The sequence below is a fragment of the Hemitrygon akajei genome, chromosome 1 (genome assembly GCF_048418815.1).
Source record: "Hemitrygon akajei chromosome 1, sHemAka1.3, whole genome shotgun sequence".
NCBI classification, from domain to species: domain Eukaryota; kingdom Metazoa; phylum Chordata; class Chondrichthyes; order Myliobatiformes; family Dasyatidae; genus Hemitrygon; species Hemitrygon akajei.
The window spans coordinates 73,775,342-73,798,953 of record NC_133124.1 but is presented as its reverse complement, the minus strand read 5'-3'; the positions used below and the strand labels follow the sequence as shown (position 1 = coordinate 73,798,953).

The following is a 23,612-nucleotide window of genomic DNA, read 5'->3' as shown; positions in this document are numbered from 1 at the left end:
TGCAAACTTTGTGGGCCAAAGGACCCATTACAGTGCTGTCTATCTAAATCAGATCCAAAGACGAAGTATTGCAAGATTACTGAATAAGAAGGTTCCATACATCTTTTAGAATTCCCCTAAAAGGTACATGTTTGAGAGGGGAAACAGACAAGAGTAAATTTGCACTGACCATAAAAGTGTATTGTAAAAACTTGTACATGTGAAAAGAAAAACAGAACTTCGAACATAGAAATTTACAACACTTTACAGGCACTTCAGCCCACAATGTTTTGCCAACCATGTAACCTCCTCTAGAGACTGCCTAGAGGAGTCTGCCTAGAGACTACCACATACCTATGCACCTACCTAAGAGGCTCTTAAACAACCCTATTGTATCTGCTTCCACCGCTACTACCGGCAGTACATTCCATGCACCCACCACTCTGTGTGAAAACCTTACCCCTGACATCCCCTCGGTACCTATTTCCAAGCACCTTAAAACTATTCCCGTTCATGTTAGCCATTTAAGCCCTGGGAAAAAGCCTCTGACTATCCACATGATCAATGCCCATCATCATCATCTTATATACCCCTATCAGGTCACCTCTCATTTTCTGTCACTCCAAGAAGGCCAAGTACACTCAACCTATTCTAATAAGGTACACACTTCAATTCAGGCAACATCCTTGTAAATCTTCTCTGCACTCTGTCTATAGTATCTACATCCTTCCTGTAGAGGTGACCAGAAATGACACAGTACCCCAAGTGGGGTCTGACCAAGGTCTTGTACAGCTGTAACCATTACCTCATGGCTCTTGAACTCAATCCCATGGTTGAAGAACGCCAATACACCTTACGCCTTCTTAACAACTCTGTCAACCTGCGTAGCAGCTTTGAGTGTCCTATCGACACTGATTCCAAGATCTCTCAGATCCTCCACATTTTACCATTTACCTCCTCCATCTTACCATTTATATTATATTCTGCCTTCAAAGACTAATGAAGACAAATATAGGTCCCTTGCAGTCAGGAAAATAATAATGGGGTAAAAAGAAATAACTGAACAATTAAAGAAATGCAGTCTTTGACTAGAGGAAAAATGATATAATAGAACCCAGAAACAGTAGTAAACCAAGAACTTAATGAGAAAGAGGAATTAAAGGAAATTAGTATGGGAAGGGGGGAGAAAGAGTGCTGGTGAAATGAATGGGATTAAAAGCTGATAAAACCCCTGTGCCCAATAATCTGCATCCCAGTGAACTAAACGAGGTAAGCCTCGGAAATAGTAGCTGAAGGCCCTGTACCGTATTGTACGTGATTCTGATCACAAGGGATGTATCCCAGTGGAAAAATGGTGACAAATTCTGTTCTGTACCTCATTTCCTGTTCCGAGACTTGGTGAATCTGGGGTTTTCCTTTTCCTTGGTCCAATGGCTGCAAGTGCTGCGAGATTTGCTTCCCGCTGTGCCAACTGTGCAAGTTCCAATTGTTGCATCTAGTCAAAAGGCAAGAATTGATTTAACATCAGAAACTGTCAGTTTTTTAAAATGCAACACAGAATTAGCTCATTTGGCAAAATGATCCATATCATCTTAATGCACCAAGGATATCTCCTAGCCTCCTTTATCCAATGGCATTCTCACTTCACTCTCTCCTTCGAGTTTATCCTCTTTGAACTTTGCTACTCACCTGGAATGATAAACTGCGGAAGTGTGCGTTACATTCTCTCAGTCTGTTTCTGAATTCTCCATTAGATTTATTTATGACCTTTTATGGTCCCTAGCTTTACTAAGTCCTTTCCCCTAATGTGAAAATGTCACCACCATGCCACATCAGTCCTCTTGATTTTAAAGGTCACTCACATTACCTCAAGCTTTGGAGCTCCACCTTCTTCAGTCCCTCTCATGAATAACAGAATAACACTCCTCTGCACCTCCCAAACAGTTGACAATGTGACAGGGAAATAACCTGCTTTGGAGAATGTTGTGCATAGATCCATGTACTTGCAAGGTCAGCCTAAGGTCACAATTTTCCCCCCAAGAAAAATAAAAGTACACTTTCACACTGAGGAGACAATCACTGTCTGTATAAATACAGCAACCCATTTCCCAACAAGTTGAGCCAGGCCGTTTCCTGTTCTGCACCTTTCTAACAGAGGGCAGCCTCAGTATACATAGCTGCATCTTGCGATTCAAAGTCACCACGGGTTTCAATGTTAGTTAATGCCATTTCCAATCAGGTAGTTAAATGTTTGGCATTCAACACCACTGTACTAATCACCAAGCTTCTAAACTTGGGCCTCTATCTCCTGCTGCAACTGGATTCCTGAGTTCTTCATTGGAAGACCATAGTCAGTTCAGATCAGTGATAACATCTCCTTCTTGCTGACAATAAAAAAAATGCGTAACACAAGGATGTGTGCTTAACCCACCACTCAACTCTCTCTACACTCAAGGCTGCTCAGCTCAGATACCATTTAAAAATTTGCACATATTACCACTGCTGCTCGTAAAATCTCAGATACCAAAGACGTTTTGTATAGGAGTGAGATAGACTGGCTGGTTGAATGGTTTGCTTTCACAACAACCTCATATTCAAAGTCAAAAAGACCAAGGAATTGATTGTAGACTTCAGGAAGGTGAAGTTGGGAGAACATACACCAATCCTCAGTGAGGGGTCAGTGGTGGAAAGGGTGACAATCTGTCTTGGGCTCAGCACCTTGATGCAACTATGAAAAAGACATACCAGTTGCTCAACTTTGTTAGGAGTTTGAGATTAAGGAGATTGGTATGAAGGGATATGAAGAGGTTAAAAAAGATCTGGAATGCTAACTGCAGACACAGAAATCTGAAATAAAAACAGAAAATGCTGGGACAACTCATTCAGGCAACATCCGTGGAAAATAAAAGCAATTAACTTTTGAGGTGAGAAATACTTTTCATCATCTACATTTCACTGCTCACAGCAGTGAGATACAATTACTACCTCAGAAGGTAATTGGTCTATAGAATTATTTGGAAGGTTGTTGGAAAAGTGTGAAAATGCAATTGCTTTACTCTGAGCTGGTACCATATTTGATTGGGTGAACAACTGCTTCAGGAGCCGTGGTAATTCTGATTTATGGAAATGGAATTATACTGCCCCCATTTTAATGGGAAAGCGGTCTAGTTCAGTCCTTCCAGTGTGCAGCCTGCAACAAAAAAAGACAAGGAAGATTGAAAGGAGAGCAGTAGTGCAACTAATTGATATTGTCTCAGATCCAGTGACCTGAGCTCAACCCTGACCTGTGGTTCTGTCTATGTGGAGTTTGTATGTTCTGTGGGGTAAAGTAGGTTTCTAACAGGTGCTTCATTTCCCTCCTGCATCCTAAAAGGTTTATAGGTTACCTTAAATTGCTGCATGTTAGTTGGTGGTAGAATCAGGAAAAAGTCAGTGGATACAAGAGAGAGAGAATAGGCTGAATAGGAAAGGTGGGGACTGGGATTATTCCAAGAACTTTCATAGGTTTGATGGATTGAATTACTCAAATTTTGAGAGAACTGAGAGAAACAATATTGGAGTAATAAAAATCACAGCATATCAGGATGCCATTCATGTCTATACTCTATCCTTGAAACAGTAGCAGGGTTAGTCCTACAGCAGGGGTGGCACGGTAGAGTAATATTTTACAGCGCCAGTGATTGGGGTTCAATTCCCTCCTCTGTCTAAGAAGTTTGTACTCTGGTTTCCTCTCACATACATTCCAAAGATGTACAGGTAGTAAGTTGTGGGCACTGGAAACATGCTGACACTTGCAGGTTGCCACCAGCACATCCTTGGACAGTGTTGGTCGCTGAACAAACAACACATTTCAGTGTATGTTTCAATGTACATGTGCTAATCTAATTACTTATACATATCTCCACAGCAAATCTTGCATGATATATGCAAATGTTTTTTTAAAAAGACTTATGCAATTAACTTCTCAGGAGTGCTCAAGATACTTGGACAATATGGGGCAGAAAAGGCCTTTGCAAATCTGTAACCACTGGTGTTACAGGTTTGGATACAAAAAGAGTAGTCCGCACCTTGAAGGCATCAAAGTCATCACTTGACCTTCAGCAGCCCTGAAAGTATAGTCCTAACTTCCCCTTCTTTCTATTTGTCAGAGTCACAAGTTTTAGAGGAAAACTCAACAACATCCAATTAGTGTGGAGATAAAATGACCAGCCTTCCAGATGTGCCGATGGTTTTGTGGGAGATGATTCTCAGAAACATGCAGAGAGAGCAAGCAGCCCTTGAATAAAGAGACAAATGTCTGAGCTACTCAAATGAAGAATCCGTTTAAAAAAAAAAGAAACCTCTTCATCTGAGACATGCACTTCCCATGGAGAATATCAAAACAGAAACAGCTACTTAAAAAGTTGCTTTATTAGCTGCAGGGCTGGTGTTAGTGATGGAGGTGGTGTCCATGGAAACTAATTTTTTCAGTTCCTTGGCTTTCATCAAACACTTGTATTGTCTTTATTAGCATCTGTCGTCAAATCTTTAATCATGAAACGCGAATAGGCTTGATGATTTATTCAGCAGGGAAAAGAATCTGTAGGTCAAGTGAAAAATTTCACACACAGCATGAATGTTGGGTACTTTCATTTGTTTCCATTCCCTGACTGCCAGAAGCAAACACAAGTGAGCTCTAATATTAAGGCTCAATTAAAATTGGGTCCAATTAGTGGAGGTTTTCCTCCCGGCAACCAGTGCCAGGAAATGGATATTGGGAAAAAGTAAAAGTGGGCTACTGTGCATCAGCAACAGCAGACATGAAATGAACTTATTTGTTGGTTTCTTCAGTTGCCGTGCAGGACCCTCTGGGAGTAAAAGCTTAAACCAGTCTAAGCTATAAAATAAAAAGCCCTGGAGCTAAACATGAACTGTGTGAAACAAGGGCTCCATCACAGAACAGAAAAAAAAACTGCTGGGCTTAGAAAATTAAAAGCCAGAGGCGTTTTCCATTTACAACTAAATCCCAGTTCCACCTCTAAGCGAACGAATTATAAACAGCAACAGATTTACAAAATGAGTATTTATCCAAAAATATGTAACCCATTGTGATATTCCCAAATAACAAATCCTAAACTTTAATGCAAGAAATAAATTCATCTCTCAATTATACATGCAGCTGGAATTCTTAAGATAACTTTTTTAAAAAGACAAAACCAAGTAACCCTGGGGCTGCAAAGAAATTCCCACTCCCTCCTGCTTGATGTGATATTACTTCGCGAGTCGCCCTTGCCTTCAGCAGTTCCTGTCCTTGCCCAAGGCCTATGACCTCCACACAGAAAAAGGCACACAATGACTATACAAATCATGACCTAAATACCAGGAGATTGATGGTCCCACCCTGCAAAGAAAGGTCCATGTGCAAAAACAAAAGGAAAAGAAAAAGTGAAGAGGATAGTTGCACTAAAATTCACCTCTTTGGCTCTTTGTTTCAATCGAAGTTGTTCTGGATCTTCATGCTTGGCTCGACTCTGGTGATTGAAAGGAGAGGGAAGATGAATCAGATAAGCAGTTAATTTTCTCCTTATATTCAATGTATCACCTCAATATTAACCATTAACATTTAGTACCTTCAGACTGCAAAGTAAAATAGATTGGTAGACTAATACTTATTTTTATCACATGTATAGTGAAAACCTTGTCTTGCATACCATCCATACACATCATTTCATTACAGTAGCGCATTGAGGAAGTACGAATAAAACAATAACATAACACAGAATAAAGTGTCACAGAGAAAGTGCAGTGTAGGTAGACAATAAGATACAAGACTGCAATGAGGTAGATTGGGTGGTCAGGAGACTATTTTATTGTACAAGAGGTCAGTTCAATAGTCTTATAAAATCAGGAGAGAAGCTGTCCTTCAGCAACAAATTTTTATTTAGAGATACAGCACAGAATAGGCTCTTCCAGCCCAGCAAGCTGCACTGCCCAGCAACACACCTATTTAACCCTAGCCCAATCACAGGACAATCAGGTACCTGATTTACCTGCTAACCTGTAAGTGTAATATGGGAGGATACCCGGAGCATCTGGAGGAAACCTATGTGCTTCATGGGAAGGATGTACAAACTTCTTGCAGAATGTGTCAGAATTGAACTCAGACACCCCGAGCTGTAATAGCATAGCACTAGCTGCTATGCTACCATGATGGTAGTGTGACCACTACCATCAAGGCAAGATTCAACGAGAAAGTTACATATTAACAAGTATTCTCCGCAAGATTCATAAGGATTTTGCGTGGACTCACGTTCCAAGGATAGACCGATTCCGCTGCTACCTTTCTTCCCATGGAGTTTAGGGGGACATATATATAAAACCATAAGGGACACAAACAGGTGGATAGTCACATCTTTCTCCCCAGGGTAGGGGAGTCTAAAACTAGAGTGGACTCAAGGGGGTGCGTTTTCTACCACACATTCCCTTCTTAACACACGCACACAGAATGGTGAGTATATGGAACAATCTGCCAGTGGAAGTGGCAGAGGAGGGTACAATTACAATGTTTAAAAGAGATTCCAACAGTACACAGATAGGACAAGTTACAAGGAAATAAGCCAAATGCGATTAGTTGAGATAGGCATCTTCCTTGGCATAGACAAGTTGGGCTGAAGGGCCCATCTCCATGCTGTATAACTTTATGAATCTATACACATTCACACAAAAATTGAAGTTAAACAATAACAAAGGATAAATTAAATTTTCACTATAGTTCATAATTATACTGACAGCACAGACTCTTATTGATCTTGTAGTTATTTGAAATGCAGCATTAGTGCCCACAATTTGACCATTAAGGCTATAAAGGCTTGTTCAAAGCTTTTCTTTTGGGATCTAGATTCCCTTCTGAAAATTCACGAATCTGTTGCCACTGTCCCTTCAGGCAGAGCATTCCAGATCTTAAAATGGGTAAATTGGTTTATTATTGCCGTATGTATTGAGACGCAGTGAAAAACTTGCCTTACATACCATTCACACAGATCAATTTATTACAACAGGACATTGAGTTAGGACAGGGTAAAACAATAACAGAATGAAGAATAAAGTGTTACATTTATTGCAAAACTGAAGTGCAGGTACATAGTAAGGTCCTAGAGCCAAAATGAGGGAGATTGGAAGGTCAGGAGTTCATTTTATCATAAAGGAAGCATTCAATAGACTCATATGTCCTTGGGCTAAGTGGTATGTGCTTTCAGCTTTTTTATCTTCTGCCTGATGGGAGAGGGAAAAAAGAAAAATGTCCAGGATAGGTAGGCTCTTTGGTTATGCTGGCTGCCTTATTAAGGTAGCTATAAGTATTGACAGAATCTATGGAGGGAAGTGTGGTTTCCATGATGTGCTGAGTTGTATCTACAACTCTGTAGTTTCTTGCATATTTGGGGGGGGGGGGGAAATCCCAATCACCTATCTGGTTCTTCCACACAGGACCATGAATCCTTATCTTGGGTCACTAGCCTCTGCCCTGAAATGATAGTAGAGTATTTTACTTAGTTCAAAACCTTTCATGATTTGGAAATAACTTAGAAAATCTCTTTTCCCCAAGTCTGGCAATGGTCAGATGTGCTGGCATTTGTGCAACATGGGTACAAATAGCTCAGAGTATGTAGAAGATGGTATGTTTACTAGCACTGATAGGTTGACAGACTTTCCTGTACCAGAGTCTTACAGTTTTAAGTCACCAACAGCCTCTAAGCTGTTGTTATAGCCACTGTATCTCTAAGATACGTCCAGCTAGATTTCTGGTCATTAGTGACCATCAGGATTTGATGACAATGGCAATGCCACTAAATGTCCAGGGTAAGTGGCTAGACTCTCTCTTATGGAAATAAGAAAAGCCAGGCACTTTGTTACTTGCAGTCCACCGTCAAATGCTCCATAATCATGCTGTATACAGGAATGAGTTACTTTATTTTTGAGGATCACTTTGGACTAACAATGGAAGATTACTGAAGCTGCTGAAGGTGGTTGGTCCATGGATGTTCCCGAGGTTCTCCTATGGTGATGTCTTGAAAGTAAGATGATTGACCAACCACAACCATCTTTCTTAGAGGAGGTTACAATCCAAGATTTTTCCCTGATGCTCATCTGGTTCATTTTTACCAGTAATGTAAACTCCAGGATTTCAAGTAGAACAGGGTAATGAGATTGATCCACAAGTTGAAAAATTAAGATGTAGTTATTTTAAGCAATTTCATGCAACTGATCATTGTCCAAAGCAATAGTCCAAACAAGGAGATTTTTTTCTTTTATTCTGCAATGGTAGAAACATGGAAGAGACCACCAGCAAGAGTAATTCACCTATTCTAATTCTACACAATGAAGAAAACCTGGAGAACTTTGGAATTAGTTTATTATCACATGTATCAAGGTAGTGTAAAGATTGTCTTGCATACTGTTCATACAGAGTAATTAATTAATAGTGCATTGAGGTAGAACATGGAAAAACAATAAGAGAATGTGGACTGAAGTCAATCAAATTATCGACAACATTAAATAACTCAAATTTATGAGCTTGCCATTGAAGAGGTTAGAAACAATGCCATTTTAAACATGTAAATTTCCAGTTGTTTAACCTAGTAATATACCATTCATTCCACCAATACAGATGATTAAAACAAGCAGCTTCCAATTCTTTCATGTAGAGCTGCTAACTTGTCTTGGATTGCATGCAAATCATTAGGAACCAAGACTAAATATTTAGAGCAGTAAGGCAAGAAAATTAAAACTGACAGTCAAAGAATATTTTTTCTTTTTTTAAAAAAAATAAACAACTTCATTTTTTAGAATCAGTGTCATAACTCAGAAATAGATATTTCTGGCCCACTATAATCCATGCTGACCATAAATGTTCCATTTACACCACTGCAATTTGCCAGTTCTTCGTTCATAACATTCAATGCCCTGACAATTCAAGTATTTGACAAGACACTGAGATGTTGAGAGTACCTGTCTCCACTACTTCCTCAGGTATAGAGTTCCAGATTGAAAGCACCTGCTAAATGAAAAACAATCCACTTTAAACTTTTCCCTCACCCTAAACCCATGTCTTCTGACATACATGATGGAAAGTTACTAAATAACTTGTCTCTTATGCCCCTCAATTTTGACCACATCAGCATGGAAAGAAAACAGATCAAGAACAAGCTTGCACGTTGATAAGTACAAATAAACATTATGTGTATTTGTGATTGCTCAGTTGGTAGGACAAGGCAAAAGTTGTGGATTAAGAATGGAAGTTCCAAGTCTACTTTAGTGATCTTGGTGCAAGAAACTGCAAAGAAATTCCAGGGCAGCTCAATGCTATGCTATGTTATTGATGGTTGTCTTCCCTGTAGTTGCAATAAGAGTTCCTACTGTAACATTTTATCCCTCCTGGTCAATAGTTATCCCTTGAACAATATTAGTAGGAATAAATTACCTGTAGAAAATTGTTGGATTCAACTTGGCTGTTGTGTTTCCTTCATTAAGTCAAAAAAGCAATGTTTCAAAAGTATTTCATTGGTTAGCAGAACTGTAGACAACTAGATTTCATTAAGGGTACTATAGAATTCCAAACACACATTGACCTTATTCTTTACCTTGCTGCAAAACCATAAAACAACAGAGCACAAGAACGAGCCCTACAGCACACCAAGTTGTGGCAAACTAATTAAGCTAATGATACTTAACTAAACTAATCCCTTCTGGCTGCACATGGCACAAATCTCCATCAGCACAGGTACACCACAAGGTTGTGTGCTTAGCCCCCGCTCTACTTGCTTTACACTTATTACTGTGGGGCTAAGCACAGCTCCAATGCCATATTCAAGTCTGCTGATGACACCACTGTTGTAGGCTGAATCAAAGGTGGTGATGAATCAGCATATAGGTGGGAGACTGAAAATCTGGGATAAGTTATACAAGTAGCTTGAAATGAGGAGGGAAGAGGAGTGAACAAAAAGGTCGGCAATTGGTGAAGGAGAGGGGACAGCAACACCAAGAGAGGGTGGAACAAGCATATAAAAGGCCTAAGAAGCATAAATAGGACCAGCAGCATTATCAGACTTAAGAATGGAATTGTTGGGATTCTAAAAAACAGAAAACACTGAAAGTGCTGATTAGCTGAACCATATTGAATTCAATGCTGAAAAATATGATTGCCCAATCAGATGCTGACTACGTTGAGTTCCTGTGAATTGCCAGCTCTGTTAAATGCCTCATGCATATTTTATTTTATTTAGTGATACAGCACAAAGTAGACCGTTCCAGTCCATCGAGCAGTGACACCCCAGCAACACTCCACAACCCCAGTTTAACCCAAACCTAATCATGGGACCATTTACAATGACCAATTAACCTACCAGGTAGATCTTTAGACTGTGGGAGGAAACTGCAGCAGTCAGGGAAAACTCACACATTTCACAAGGGTAACGTAGAGACACCTTAGAGGATTTTGGTATTGAACTCTGAACTTCCAAGCCCAAGCTGTAACAGATTTTCGCTAACCACTACACTACTATGGCTCCCATTTGGAGAATGGTGCCATCAGCTCCCCCAAAGGTAACCTAGTTCACTCATACACTCTTAGTTCTAACCTGTTCCTAATACTGTCTTCAACATACTTAAAAATGCTATATGCAGGAAGTAGAAACAGAAACAAAAGGAATTTGCAAGAATTAAATAATACCTTGCAGCCAGATTTTAAAATCACTGCAGCTCTTTCAAGATAGTCAGCAGTTATTTTTGTTCAAAAATAATAGAATTGGCTTTTACTCACTAGCCTCAAGGCAGGAAGAGGAACAAAAACTACAGATGCATTTTGGATTCACATTGAACAAAGACAACAAACAGTCCAGTGCTATGGCGGCAAGAAGCACTAGTAATGAGGCACAGAGCCCATGGAACTCCACTACTGAGATATGCCAAACCACATCAGGACATTATCTAGACATGCAGATACTGCAATTAGAATCAAATAGTTAGATGCTTTAAAATTGCTCACTGTTTTTGCCCTAGTACTAATGGCTTCTTGAACACAAGTTATTTTGAAAGGCGCACACACACACAAACAGAGTCAACCATGTTGCCAAAGAGTGTGTGAGTGTGTGTGTGTGTGTGTGTGTGTGTGTGTGTGTGTGTGTGTGTGTGTGTGCGTGCGTGCGTGCGTGTATCTTCTCCTGCACTAGAAAAAGGATTAAAGTTACAGAAATCAGATTGATGCAGAATTCAAAAGTCAGGTAAGGTGAACTACTTCAGTTGAAGTAGTTTGCTGTGGGATCTGTCCCATTATTTTACAGATTATCCATCTTGGACTTAAAATACAGAGCTGGATCAGTCATGACCTATTTTCCAGGATTTAAACCCAGTATTGAAGTGCCATGTTTTAGTTCCCACGTCATGTGAGGAGAATATGCAGAGTTTAATCTTTTTATCTAGGGTCATGCCTGTAAGTTTGTTTTTAAGATGACAGTGAGCATTGTGTAGTTTGGAACATTGATCTCTAACCCCTCTTCTCAGGCTCTGGCAAAAATCGATGATGCTAGTGAGGCAAACCTTTTGGGGGAAAAATATTTGAAATGCACAAGGATCAATGTACATTCACTCTGGAAGGTATGTGCCTTCAGAGACCAAGTATGCATCACAATGACTGGTAGCACTTGTTCCAAACTACTTCAGTCAACATTAGGTAATAGTGTAGAAAACACAGCTGTCCAATTCTGCACAGGCCATAACTGGGGTAATCCAAGTTGCTCACTCTAGAATACTGCCATTCTCAAAATCACACAAACATCTTGTGGCTTGGGAATCTATTGCCCAAATCTTTACAGCATTGTAGAAGAACCTTCATGTTGATGGCTGTGATTCAAGCCAACAGTTTATTATAACCTTAAATGGCAACATGCAAGAATGATAGGTTGGAATAAAATATTGCACACACAGTGATCCACAACTTGAATATTTGAATCATAGTCTAGAGTAGTGCAGCACAGAAACAGGCTCATCTAGTCTGCGCCAGACTGGACTTCTGCCTAGTTCCATCTATCTGCACCATATCCCTCCATATCTCTCTCATCGTGTCCCTATCCAAAATTCTCTTGTGTAACGATTGAAATCACATTTACCACCTCTGCTGGCAACTTGCTCCACACACAACCCCCTCAGAGTGAAGTTATCCCTCAAGTATCTCACCTTTTACTTTAAACCTATACCTATAAGTTTAAAGGGAAAGGTGACACATTTACAGGAAGCTAAGTGGAAAAAATATTAAAACATTCATGGTATGTCCCTCATAATCTTGTATACCTTAATAAGATTTCCTCTCTTTCTTTTATGCTTATTCTTCCCTGTAACTCAGGTGTTAAGTCCCAGCAATATCCTTGTAAATTTTCTCCGCACTCTTTCAAGCTTATTGATATCTTGATTTCATTGTGTAAAAACCCTGTTATTTTCTTTTTCAATATTTTTATTAATTTTCACATAGAAGAATACAGAGTACATGAAGTTATATTATGAATCAAAAAAGATAGACTAGTACTGAATACATTATATTTTAATCACACTTGCAATCGCAGTACCCTATATTCATAATCAAACACGTACATTACCGTAGATTCCGGACTACAGAGCGCACCTGATTAAAAGCCGCAGGCTCTAATTTTAGAAATAAAATCAATTTTTTAATTGTAAAGGCCGCACCGGATTTTAGGCCGCACCGCTACTTTTAAATATACATACGTATCGGTAACACAAATTACGTTGCATATACTTTTTTACTGAACAGCACGAACAACATTCCAATATCTCCTAGCGACTGGTAAAAATATATATACTGCAGCCTACCAGGAAAAGTTATTGATCGACTTTAACTTAAAAGCAGCGTTTTCGCACGGGTCTAATCGGGTCTGACGCGCTTGCGCAATGCGATCGGGTCTAATCGGGTCTGACGCGCTTGCGCAATGCGATCGGGTCTGACGCGCTTGCGCAATGCGATCGGGTCTAATCGGGTCTGACGCGCTTGCGCATTGCGATCGGGTCTAATCGGGTCTGACGCGCTTGCGCAATGCGATCGGGTCTAATCGGGTCTGACGCGCTTGCGCATTGCGATCGGGTCTAATCGGGTCTGACGCGCTTGCGCAATGCGATCGGGTCTAATCGGGTCTGACGCGCTTGCGCAATGCGATCGGGTCTAATCGGGTCTGACGCGCTTGCGCATTGCGATCGGGTCTAATCGGGTCTGACGCGCTTGCGCAATGCGATCGGGTCTAATCGGGTCTGACGCGCTTGCGCAATGCGATCGGGTCTAATCGGGTCTGACGCGCTCGGGTCTTGCTTTTCTTCGAGTATTTTCCATGTTGATGAGGGTGAGTACAAATGACTGATTTACAATAATTTAATTGTGAAAGTGCGCTTGATTTATCGTACAATTTCATTGGACCTCTGTGAACTACTCATCAATTTTATTGGTCTACTGTTACGAGGCAAAATGTTTACGAGGCGGCATGAAAAAAAACCATGTATTAGCCGCTCTGGATTATAGGCCGCAGAGTTCAAAGCTGTTCAAAATGTGGGAAAAAAGTAGCGGCTTATAATCCGGAATCTACGGTAATTAAATTGTAACTTGAATTGTAATAATTTTATTATAAAAAAATCTAAACCCACTCCCAAGACTGAAGCTGTTTGGTAAAGAAAGAAAGACAGAAAAAATTCCTTATCAGGTAGTGATATATGTTATTAGCCAACATCTGTACGTTAACACCAAATCAAAGGTTTTGAAAGTAGTTCAAAAATGGTCCCCACAATGTTTACCTGTCATTTTCAAAATAGATACCTACAGCAATTACCAGATCTATTGTCATAATACAGCTCAACACCATTTTTACCACTGCACTGTATTTTTTATTCCCAACTTCAGCAATCAGTCCTCCAGCTATTTTCTTTCATCTACTGCCATCACATTACATGAGAACAGAGACTTCTGGCCAGGTACATTCTCTGAGATTCTGCCTTCAGTCCATTGGTCTGCAAAGTTATTACAAACCCCTTAAGGCTCCTGGGTTGTGACCATGAGTCTGCATTAATTTTGCTTCAGAGCTGTGTATAAAGATATATTTGCATCTGGTTCAGCTGATCTCAAAGTGCTTCACATACTTCTGAAGTGCAACCAGTGCAGAGATCCAAGAAACAAGGCAGCCAATTTTCACACAGCAATCTCCCACAAACTACGTTAAAGATGAGATCATCCATTTTTGTGATGTAGATTAACACTCAAGCATTGGACAGAGTTCCTAGATAAGAACATGGAAAGGAGATGCTTAGAAGGTTCTGGGCAGATAGGACTAGCTTGCAGGGCAAGGTATTTGGATGAGTTGAGCTGAAAAGCCCATTTCATGCTTTATAACCATGGCCAAAGCTCCAATTAATTACTGGCATTTGATTCTGTGTTCAGCTGGGCCCATGGTTTAATTGCTTCAGTGGAAAGCAACATATGTGGCCAGCATAGTCAACAAGTAAGCACACATTTCAAGAGTGGGGCCCCTTGTCAGGACTGGAAAGGAAGTGGGGGGGGGGGTACAGAAGCCAGAATAAAGACCCTTTAGTCCTGATGCAGGTTCTCTGCTTGAAACATTAACTATCCCTCTGCTCCCACAGATGCTGCCTGACCTGCCAAGTTTCTCCAGCAGTTTTTAGCATTTCTAAACTCACATGGCGAAGGCAGACAACACAGGATGTAGAATGTGTACAGATGCTTCATGGCACCATTAAGCTTCTTGAAAACATCTGAAGTTAATTTCTAAAAATCCTTACCTTTGCCAATCGCAGCATTGTTTCTCTCTCATCCTCATCTTTCCGCTGCTTCTCCAGCCGATCCAACTGCTCAAAGAACTTCAGCTGTGATCGGGTGTCGCTTAATAAGCTGTATTGGTCATTGTCCTGCAGAATGGGAATGAACAGACTGAGAGCCAAGCTGGAAAATGCAGCCCTGGTCAAAACTGGCTACGTCAAACACTTCACCAACGAATTCCACCAAAATGTTTTAATAAGTTTCCAGAATTAAGTGGCAATTGATTTAACAGCTGCCCACCACACTGAATTTACCCAACTGTTTTTACTAATGAACTGGACTTAATTGGATATTGTTTTTGGAACATGTTCTATATCTAATGCATTGTACAATAACTTCATTTCAGACTCACAGACTCTTGCTTATGACACTAATTTTGGTTCCACAAGTCTTACCAATAATGTGAAGGGAAGTTTTTGAAAAACCAGATTGTTATTCATTCAGAAATTTGGGAAAGGGAACATCATTTATTCCCAAACCAGCTCAAGTGCTTTGAAGGTTATGCTTGAGATGCAAATTATCCTACCAATTTTGGATCTACACAAAGGGAAGTAAAAGCATAAATCAATCCCATTTTAAAATTCTTCAGCTAGCTATCAAAAAGGCCCCACACAGAATTAGCAACCATGGAATGGATGGGTTTCCAAATACAAAATGTCCTGGCTCTGACTTTCAGATAATTTTAGGTAATATTTCCTTGCCCTAGATTCCACCAACAATAGTTCTCCCCTCCATCTATCCCAGAAACTCATTTCAATATTCTATAACATCACCTTAAGATTCTATTCTCAGATCTAATAAAGTCATGGAATTACACAGCACAAACACAGGATTTCTGGCCCAACTCATCCATGCTGGCCAGGATGACCACTGTTTGAGTTAGTCCCATTTGCAAGTGTTTGCCTGTATACCCTTAGGCCTCACCTTTTCCTGTACCTGTCCAAATGTCTTTTAATATTGCACCTCTATCACTCTCTGGCAGCTTGTACCATATATCCACCACACTGTACTCCTCAGTTCCAATTTCCCTCTCACTTTAATCTATGCCTTCGAACATTAGATCTTCCTACACTGGGAAAAATAACACTATCATCCACTACCTAAAACCCTTGTGATTTTATGCATACAGTAGTTATAAAGGCTGCCTCTTACAGTTCAGTGAAAAAAGTCCCAGCTTATCCAGTCGCTCCTTATAACTCAAGCCATTCAGTAACAATCTCGTGAATCTTTCCTGCACCCTTTCCAGATTAATGGCATCCCGCCCAAAGCGAGGTGACCAGCGAGTCATTGGACGCCACTGCACAGAAACAGGGCCTTCAGCCCACCTAGTCCATGCTAACCTAATCATTTCCCTAGTCCCATCTACCTACACCCAAGCTATATTACTCCAAACCCCTCCTGTCTGCTGTTAAATGATGGAATAATTAAACCAGTACCTCCAACTTCCTCTAGTAGCTCATTCCATACTTGCACCACCTTCTGAGTGAAGAAGTTTTCCGTTAGATTCTCCTTAAATGCTTCACTTTTCACCCTAAACCTATGACTCTAGTTCTACTTTCACCCAACCAAAGGAGAAAAAGCTGCATGCATTCACACTATCTACAACCTTCAATTTTGTATATCTCCTCATTTTCATGCATTTGTTCCAGGGAATGAAGTCCTAAGCTATCCGATCTTTTTTCTGTATTTTGGGTCCTCATGTCCTAGCGACATCGCTGTAAATTTCCTATGCACTCTTTCAAGCTTATTGATACATTTCCTATTGGGAGGTGATGGGAACTGCACATAATACTCCAAATTCAGCCTCCCCAAGTCTTGTACAACTTGAACATTACATTCCATCTCCTGGAAGTCTTGATATGAAGGCCAATGTGCTAGCTCTTTTTATGACCAGAAATGCATGCAACACAATCCTACATTATTGAGCCTTTCCACATAAGACAACCTGCCTTTGTGTTCTCTCACCTATGACTTGAAAGTTTTTAACAATTCCCATTCATTATTTCTCAACCAGTTCATTCCCAGGATGTGAGTGTCACTGGTAAAGACAACATTTATTATTCAACAGTTATCACTGAACAGACCAGGTATTTAAGAGTCAAGAATATTGCTTGACCACAAGTTCTACTGTGCAGAGTGGGCAAGTTTGGCAAACTTCATTCTTGGAATGGCATTAGTGAACCAGACAACCTTAGACAAAAAACTCAATATTCATGAATAACATTATCAAGTACTTTTAAAAAAAAAATTCCAGAGTAATTACTTACATTTGCATTTCCCATTTGCCATGAGAAGATTTGCACACTAGTACCTGGACCACTGATCCAGAACTCAACCTGTGAACTATTTATTATCAATTGACATTTCTTCCTTGGCGATGTCTTGCAACTTGTTTGTGTGTGATTGCTTTCTTCAAAACTGATTATACTGGAGATTTAATTATAAGCAACACACACAAAATGCTGGAGGAATGCAGAAGGCCAGGCAGCATCAATGGAAAAGAGTACTGAAGTTTTGGGCCGAGACCCTTCAACAGGAATGTCGACTGTACTCTTTTCTATTGATGCTGCCTGGCCTGCTGAGTTCCTTGGAATTTTGTATCTGTTCCTTGGATTTTCAGCATCTGCAGATTTTGTCTTGTTTGAGATTTAATTTTAAAACTATTACTACACAGAATTATTTAATACCAGTGCAACGCTCTTCAATTTATATTTTAATCTACAATGTAGAAGTAGGAAACTTGACTGTTCAGGTAGTTCAACAAACAACAAAATTACTTTCAAAGTGTAATGACTTTTGTATAATCTTCAAAGTGCCAGTCTCATGCAGCAGAGTCCAAATGACTCACAATACAAGATCCTGTTGCTGTTCTCTAAACTTATAAACAATATAAGCACAGAGGCAGATGACAGCATTGGATCCCCTTGCCTGCATATCATACCTCTTGATTCCCATCACAAATCTAAGAGTCCACCTACCTTTGCCTTGAATACATGCAGCAATTTCAGGAATTATACATTCAGAATTTATACATTTGGTATAAATTTTGAGAATGCACTATTTAGCCTCTAAACACCTCTTGGATAAAGAACTCCAAAGATTGATCACTGGGTGAAAAAGAAATCTTTAGATTTTTGTCCAAATATTTTGTGACTGTAACTTACACAAAATGCTAAAGGAACTCAGCAGGCTAGGCAGCATCTATGGAAAAAAGTACCGTCAACGTTTCCGGCCGAAAAGACTGGAGAAACAAAGCTGAGTAGATTTAAAAGGTGGGGGGAGAGGAGAAAGAACCACCAAGTAATAGGTGAAACCTGGAGGGGAGGCTGGTGGTGTGGTAGGTGAGGACAAGAGCATCCCCTTCGCTTCAGAATGAAAAGCCTCATCCTGAGAGCAGATGCGGCAGAGACGGAGGAATTGAGTAAAGGGGATGGTGTTTTTACAAGTAGTAGGGTGGAATGAGATGTAGTCTAGGTAGCTGTGAGAGTCTGTGGGTTTGTAATAGACATTGGTGGATAAGCTGTCTCCAGAGATTGAGATAGTGAAATTGAGAAATGGGAGGTGTCAGAAATGGACCAAGTGAATTTGAGGGCAGGGTGGAAGTTGGAAGTGGATGAAGTTGACGAGTTCAGCACGGATGCAGGAAGCAGCACCAATGCAGTCGTCAATGTAGTGCAAGAAGAGTGCGGGACAGTCATCAGTGGAGCCTCCACGCCCAGACATAACTCTCTGAAACCTCCACCACCTCCAACGGGATCCCGCCACCAAGCACATCTTTCCCTACCCCCACTTTCTAATTTCCAAAGGGATCGCTCCCTACTCAGCTCCCTTGTCCATTTGTCCCTCTCCAATGATCTCCCTCCTGGCACTTTTCCTTGCAAGTGGAACAAGCGGAACCTCCTCCCTCACTACCATTCTGGGCCTCAAACAGTCCTTCCAGGTTGAGCAACACTTCACCCGTGAGTCTGTTGGGGTCATTTAGAAGTTTTGGTGCTCCTGGTGTGGCCTCCTGTACATCAGTGAGACCCAACGTAGATTGGGAGACCAGTTCACTGAGCATCTACACTCAGTCTGCTAGAAAAAGCGGGATCATCCATTTTAATTCCTCTTCCCATTCCATTGTGTCCATCCATGGCCTCCTTCACTGTTGTGATGAGGCCACATTTAGGTTGGAGAAACAACACCTTATATTCTGTCTGGGTAGCCTCCAACATAATAGCATGAACATCGATTCCTCAAACTTCTGGTGATGCCCTCCAACCACACCCCCCACCCCTTCTCCATTACCCATCCTCTTTTCCCAGTGTCACCTCATCTCACCAATCAATTTCCTAGCTCTTCACTTCATCCCTCCCCCTCCAGGTTTCACCTATTACCTGGTGGTTCTCTCTCCCATCCCCCAATCTTTTAAATCTACTCCCCAGCTTTTTTTCTCCTGCCCTGCCAAAGGGTTTCGGCCTGAAATGTCGACTCTATTCCCCCCCCCCCCCCCATAGTTGCTGCCTGGTCTGCTGAGTTCTTCCAGCATTTTCTGTGTGTTGCGTGGATTTCTAGCATCTGCAGATTTTCTCTTGTTTGCCACTGCAACTGTTGGCTTTGGACAACTAATAAAGCACCACCGCACCCATTAATATTTTGCCACCTCATTCTTCTAATCATAAAATAAAGCCTAATTTGTTCATTCTCTCAGCAACACAGGGTTTCCTGCTACATTCTAAAAGACTGAGGGTTCTCAGTTAATTGACCACTGTGCATTGTGTACAAGAGAGTAAGAGAACCTGGGGGGAAGTTTATGAGTAAGTGGGAAAAATGAAGACAAATGCAGAATTAGTTGGCGTACATATGTGGTTCATGGTATGGGTGGTGAGCTGAATGGACTGTTTTAGTGCAGTATGACCAACTCCTACAAGCTACACTCATGACTTTATCTTTTGCTGTCCTCACTCTTTTGTACATAGATCCTTCTTCATACAGGGAGGCCACTCCTGTGCACAATGTCAAGGATACAGTTTCACCAAGGTACTATACAATTAGAACTTTACCTCTACTATTGTAATTAAGTTGTGCAATATATACCAACTTACTGTTTGCCTCACTGTTAACTTTGTGTACGAGGGTATCACTGTTCTTAATTCTCACCATTTATAGAAAAAAAAATTCTATGCTTTTCTTTATTGTTCTACTAAACAAGACGGCTTCACATTTAAAAATCAAAATCAATTCCATTAATGGTCAGGACTTTGAAAATCAAACCCAACAACAAAGTGGAGCAACAAAATCTGGTAGAAGAACTCAGCAGGTCAAGAACATCTGCGGAAGGAATTGTCAATGTCGTGGGTCCTAATTTAATGCATTAAAAAAAACACATCTCTAAATGCCCTCAAAGTGGTGGCAAAAACAACATCGTGAACAGTTACATACTGTGCACAAGGCTATTCCTCAATCTTGTTGCTGAGGGTTACAGGTCATTGGTTTGCATCCAACCAATTAGTCCTGAATATTGACAGCTTTGCTCCAGGTCATCATTGGAAGCAAATGCCATTAACTCCAAATTTCTCTCCTCTTCCCTTACATTCATTGTCTCTATGGCCTTCATTACCAATACTTGCCTCCATTCCACTCCATTTGCCTTTAAGGCAGGCTGATAAACTCCCCCAACTCAGGTAACTTAATATTTAACCACAGGTCTTGCACACACTAATTTCACTTCACTCTACAGAAAAGTGAGCATAAATCGCACACCATTTGTGCTTCACGTCCTGTGTGGGCTGAGAGTTCCAATCAGATTGGGGAAGTGAGGCCAGATCAGCTGCTAATTATTCAGGCGCCTCATGATCAAACATATCATTGATGATGAATTTCATAGCACAGAACCAGCCTTTCTCTTCACCCAATTTAATCTGATGCCACTGACAGATCTTCCTGTACTTTCTCTTATATTTATCCAGCTTCTCCTTAAATGCATTCCTGTGGGAGCAGGATGCATAATCTCCCCACTAAAGCTCCTCCTGAATTCCCAATTGGATTAATTAGTGTGTCTTATATATATATGGCCCCAAGTGCTGCTATCCCTCACAAAATGGATATATCATCTCTACATGTACCCTATTGAACTTCACAATCATTTTGACAAATTAGTGTCATTCCATTATAAACAAGAGCTCATATTTATTTATCCTTTTCCTGGGAAGGTCAGTCTGCACAGGAGACAAAAACAAATGTATGACCAGCCCTGGTGACATGTGGCAGTATTCATGAGCTGCTTTAAAGGCACTTGAAATAAATAGCTCCTTTTCTTAAATTTTAGTGATCCTTTCCTCTTTGTAAATTATTTCAGCAAGCTATCATTGTCACTTTAGAGTTAGGCAGTTAAACTTAATGCAAATTAGTTTTGAATTTGAGATCTAGATTGGTGATGGAAATACTCAATACATTACTCTGAAACATCAAAATATAGGCTTTAAAGACAAGCTGAGAAACTTGGAATATGAATATCAAATGAATTCCAGTCTTTCCATTTATAGCTGTAAATGCTAGTAAGATGCTTCATAGAATCAAAAATTTACAGTGTAGGAAAGGGATCATCCAGCCAAGCCCATTGCATCCATAGCTGGCCTAAACTGAATTCATCTGCTAATTCAGCCCCCAATTAAACAAGAATCATTGTTCTACACCTTGTATCAACACCTCGGGCTTCCTGAACCACAATTTACACTTCCTCAGTGGGGAAAGCCACGTCCTCAGCTGTTGGCACTTCATACTCAGGAAACAGTTCTTTTCATCTCCTTTCTCATTTACCACATTGCTCAAAAAACTGTTTAGTGAAACATTGTTCCAATTTCTGTACAAAAAAAATTAACCTCCAATCCTTCATAAAGTACTTATCTAATAACACAACAGCCCTTGCAAGACTAAGAGCAGCAGCTTGAGTACTCTCTTAAGTATCTCCCACAAGCTAAAGAAGGGCTTCTGACCTCCTAATCTACTTCACACTTTATCTATCTGTTCTACACTCTCTCTAATTGCAACATTCTATTCTGCATTCTACTTTCTTATTACTAACTCCATGTCACAATCTCTCTAGAGGGTTTGCAAAACAAGCACCTTGATACGTGCGACAATAATGTGACAAGACTATAAAACACAGGAGCAGAATTTGATCATTCGGACCCATTGATTCTGCTCTGTCATTCAATCATGGCTGATTTATTTTTCCTCTTACTACACAGCTTGACACTAATTTGTCAAAAAGATTGTGAAGTTCAATAGGGTAAATTGAGATAACTTGCCTAAACCACATAGTATTGGCAATGATCAAACAAGTAGATGATGGGGATATTTATGATACAGCTTCAAATAAACATTTGGCAAAGCCAAAGAGCTGGATACAAGTACTAGGAGATGTACACATCATATTTTGCTGCAAGGGCCTTCACTATTGTGGTCACAGAAAGGCAAATAGGACATCATAGGCATCAAAATACAGGCTGGTGCGGTAAAGTAGCAAGTACAGATCAGAAGTGCTATCTACACCAGTTAATATTTTTATACCAGTGCTACTGGTAAGAAATGAAATGCAAGATAAAGTTTAAAACAAAACAGACAAAAATCTAATTTGAGCTGCAATTTGGAAATGTAAAAAAGCCAATTTTTGAGGCAACAAAAACTATACAAGTTAACAATCATAAGGCAACAAGACATAGGAACAGAATTAGGCCATTCAGCCCATCGTCTACCCCCATTCCATCATGACTGATATATTGTCTCTCTCAAATGCATTCTCCCTCCTCCTCCCTATAATCTCTGGCGCCTTTACTCATCAAGAACTAATCAACCTCCACCTTAAATATATCTAATGATTTGGCCTCCACAGCCATCTGTGGCAATGAATTCCACAGATTCACCACCCCTCTGGCTGAAGAAATTTCTCATCTCCGTTCTAAAAGAATATCGTTATATTCTGAGACTGTGCCTTCTTGTTCTAGACTCTCCCATTATTGCAAACATCCTCTTCATGTCCACCCCTAACCAGGCCTTTCAATATTTGGAAAGTTTCAATGAGATCGATTCCACCAACTCCCCCCCCCCCCCCCCACCCCCCGACCCCCCTCTAAACTCCAACGAGCATGGGCCTAGAAACATCAAATGCTCCTCATAAATTAAACTCTTTCATTCCTGAGGTTATTCTCATATACCTCCTCTAGGCCCTTTCCAATGGCAACACACCTTTTCTTAGACATGGGGTCAAAACTGCTCAAAATACTCTGAATGCAGTCTGACCAATGCTTAATAAATCTTCAGCAATATACCAATAAGAATTCCCATGAAGAAAACATGCTGAAATTACAGGCATAAACAAGAGGCATCCCGAAAGTGAACCACCATTTCAGAGGACAAGTGAAAACCATTCTGAGAAGCCTGCACTGGCACCAAATTACCCAAAAGCCACCTACACCAATTAATTTCGGTAAATTAATTTTAGCCCAGCCTACCCCAGCCTCTTTATGATTTTAATGTCATTCAGTCTCTTCATGGGTTTCCTTTTCTCCCCCAATCACCTTCTAATATCATATTATCTGCAATCCTCAAATTCAACTTTAGATAGCATGACAAACCTTGTACATCATCATTCGATGCTGTGCAGTCACAGTTAGCTTTTCCACAAGTTCCCGCAAGTGTTCTTGTGTCGCACGTGATATGGTGCTCAACACATCAGAATTTACCTCCGTCACACCATGTTTCTTACCAGAAGAGAAGCAATGACTAATTTATC

General features: G+C 40.4%; 1 protein-coding gene across 2 annotated transcripts in view; it reads right to left on the bottom strand.

The window, feature by feature from the left end:
* The window catches only part of LOC140727870 (transcription initiation factor TFIID subunit 4-like), a 126,357-nt gene that overhangs the window by 43,015 nt on the left and 59,730 nt on the right, over window positions 1-23,612 (bottom strand). For both annotated transcript variants that reach the window (XM_073045749.1, XM_073045759.1), the window contains 4 exons: window positions 23,455-23,586; window positions 14,803-14,928; window positions 5,433-5,489; window positions 1,355-1,474 (listed from right to left, as the gene is read on the bottom strand). In XM_073045749.1, the coding sequence (XP_072901850.1) occupies window positions 1,355-1,474; window positions 5,433-5,489; window positions 14,803-14,928; window positions 23,455-23,586 (435 nt within the window). The remainder of the gene's footprint in view (window positions 1-1,354; window positions 1,475-5,432; window positions 5,490-14,802; window positions 14,929-23,454; window positions 23,587-23,612) is intronic.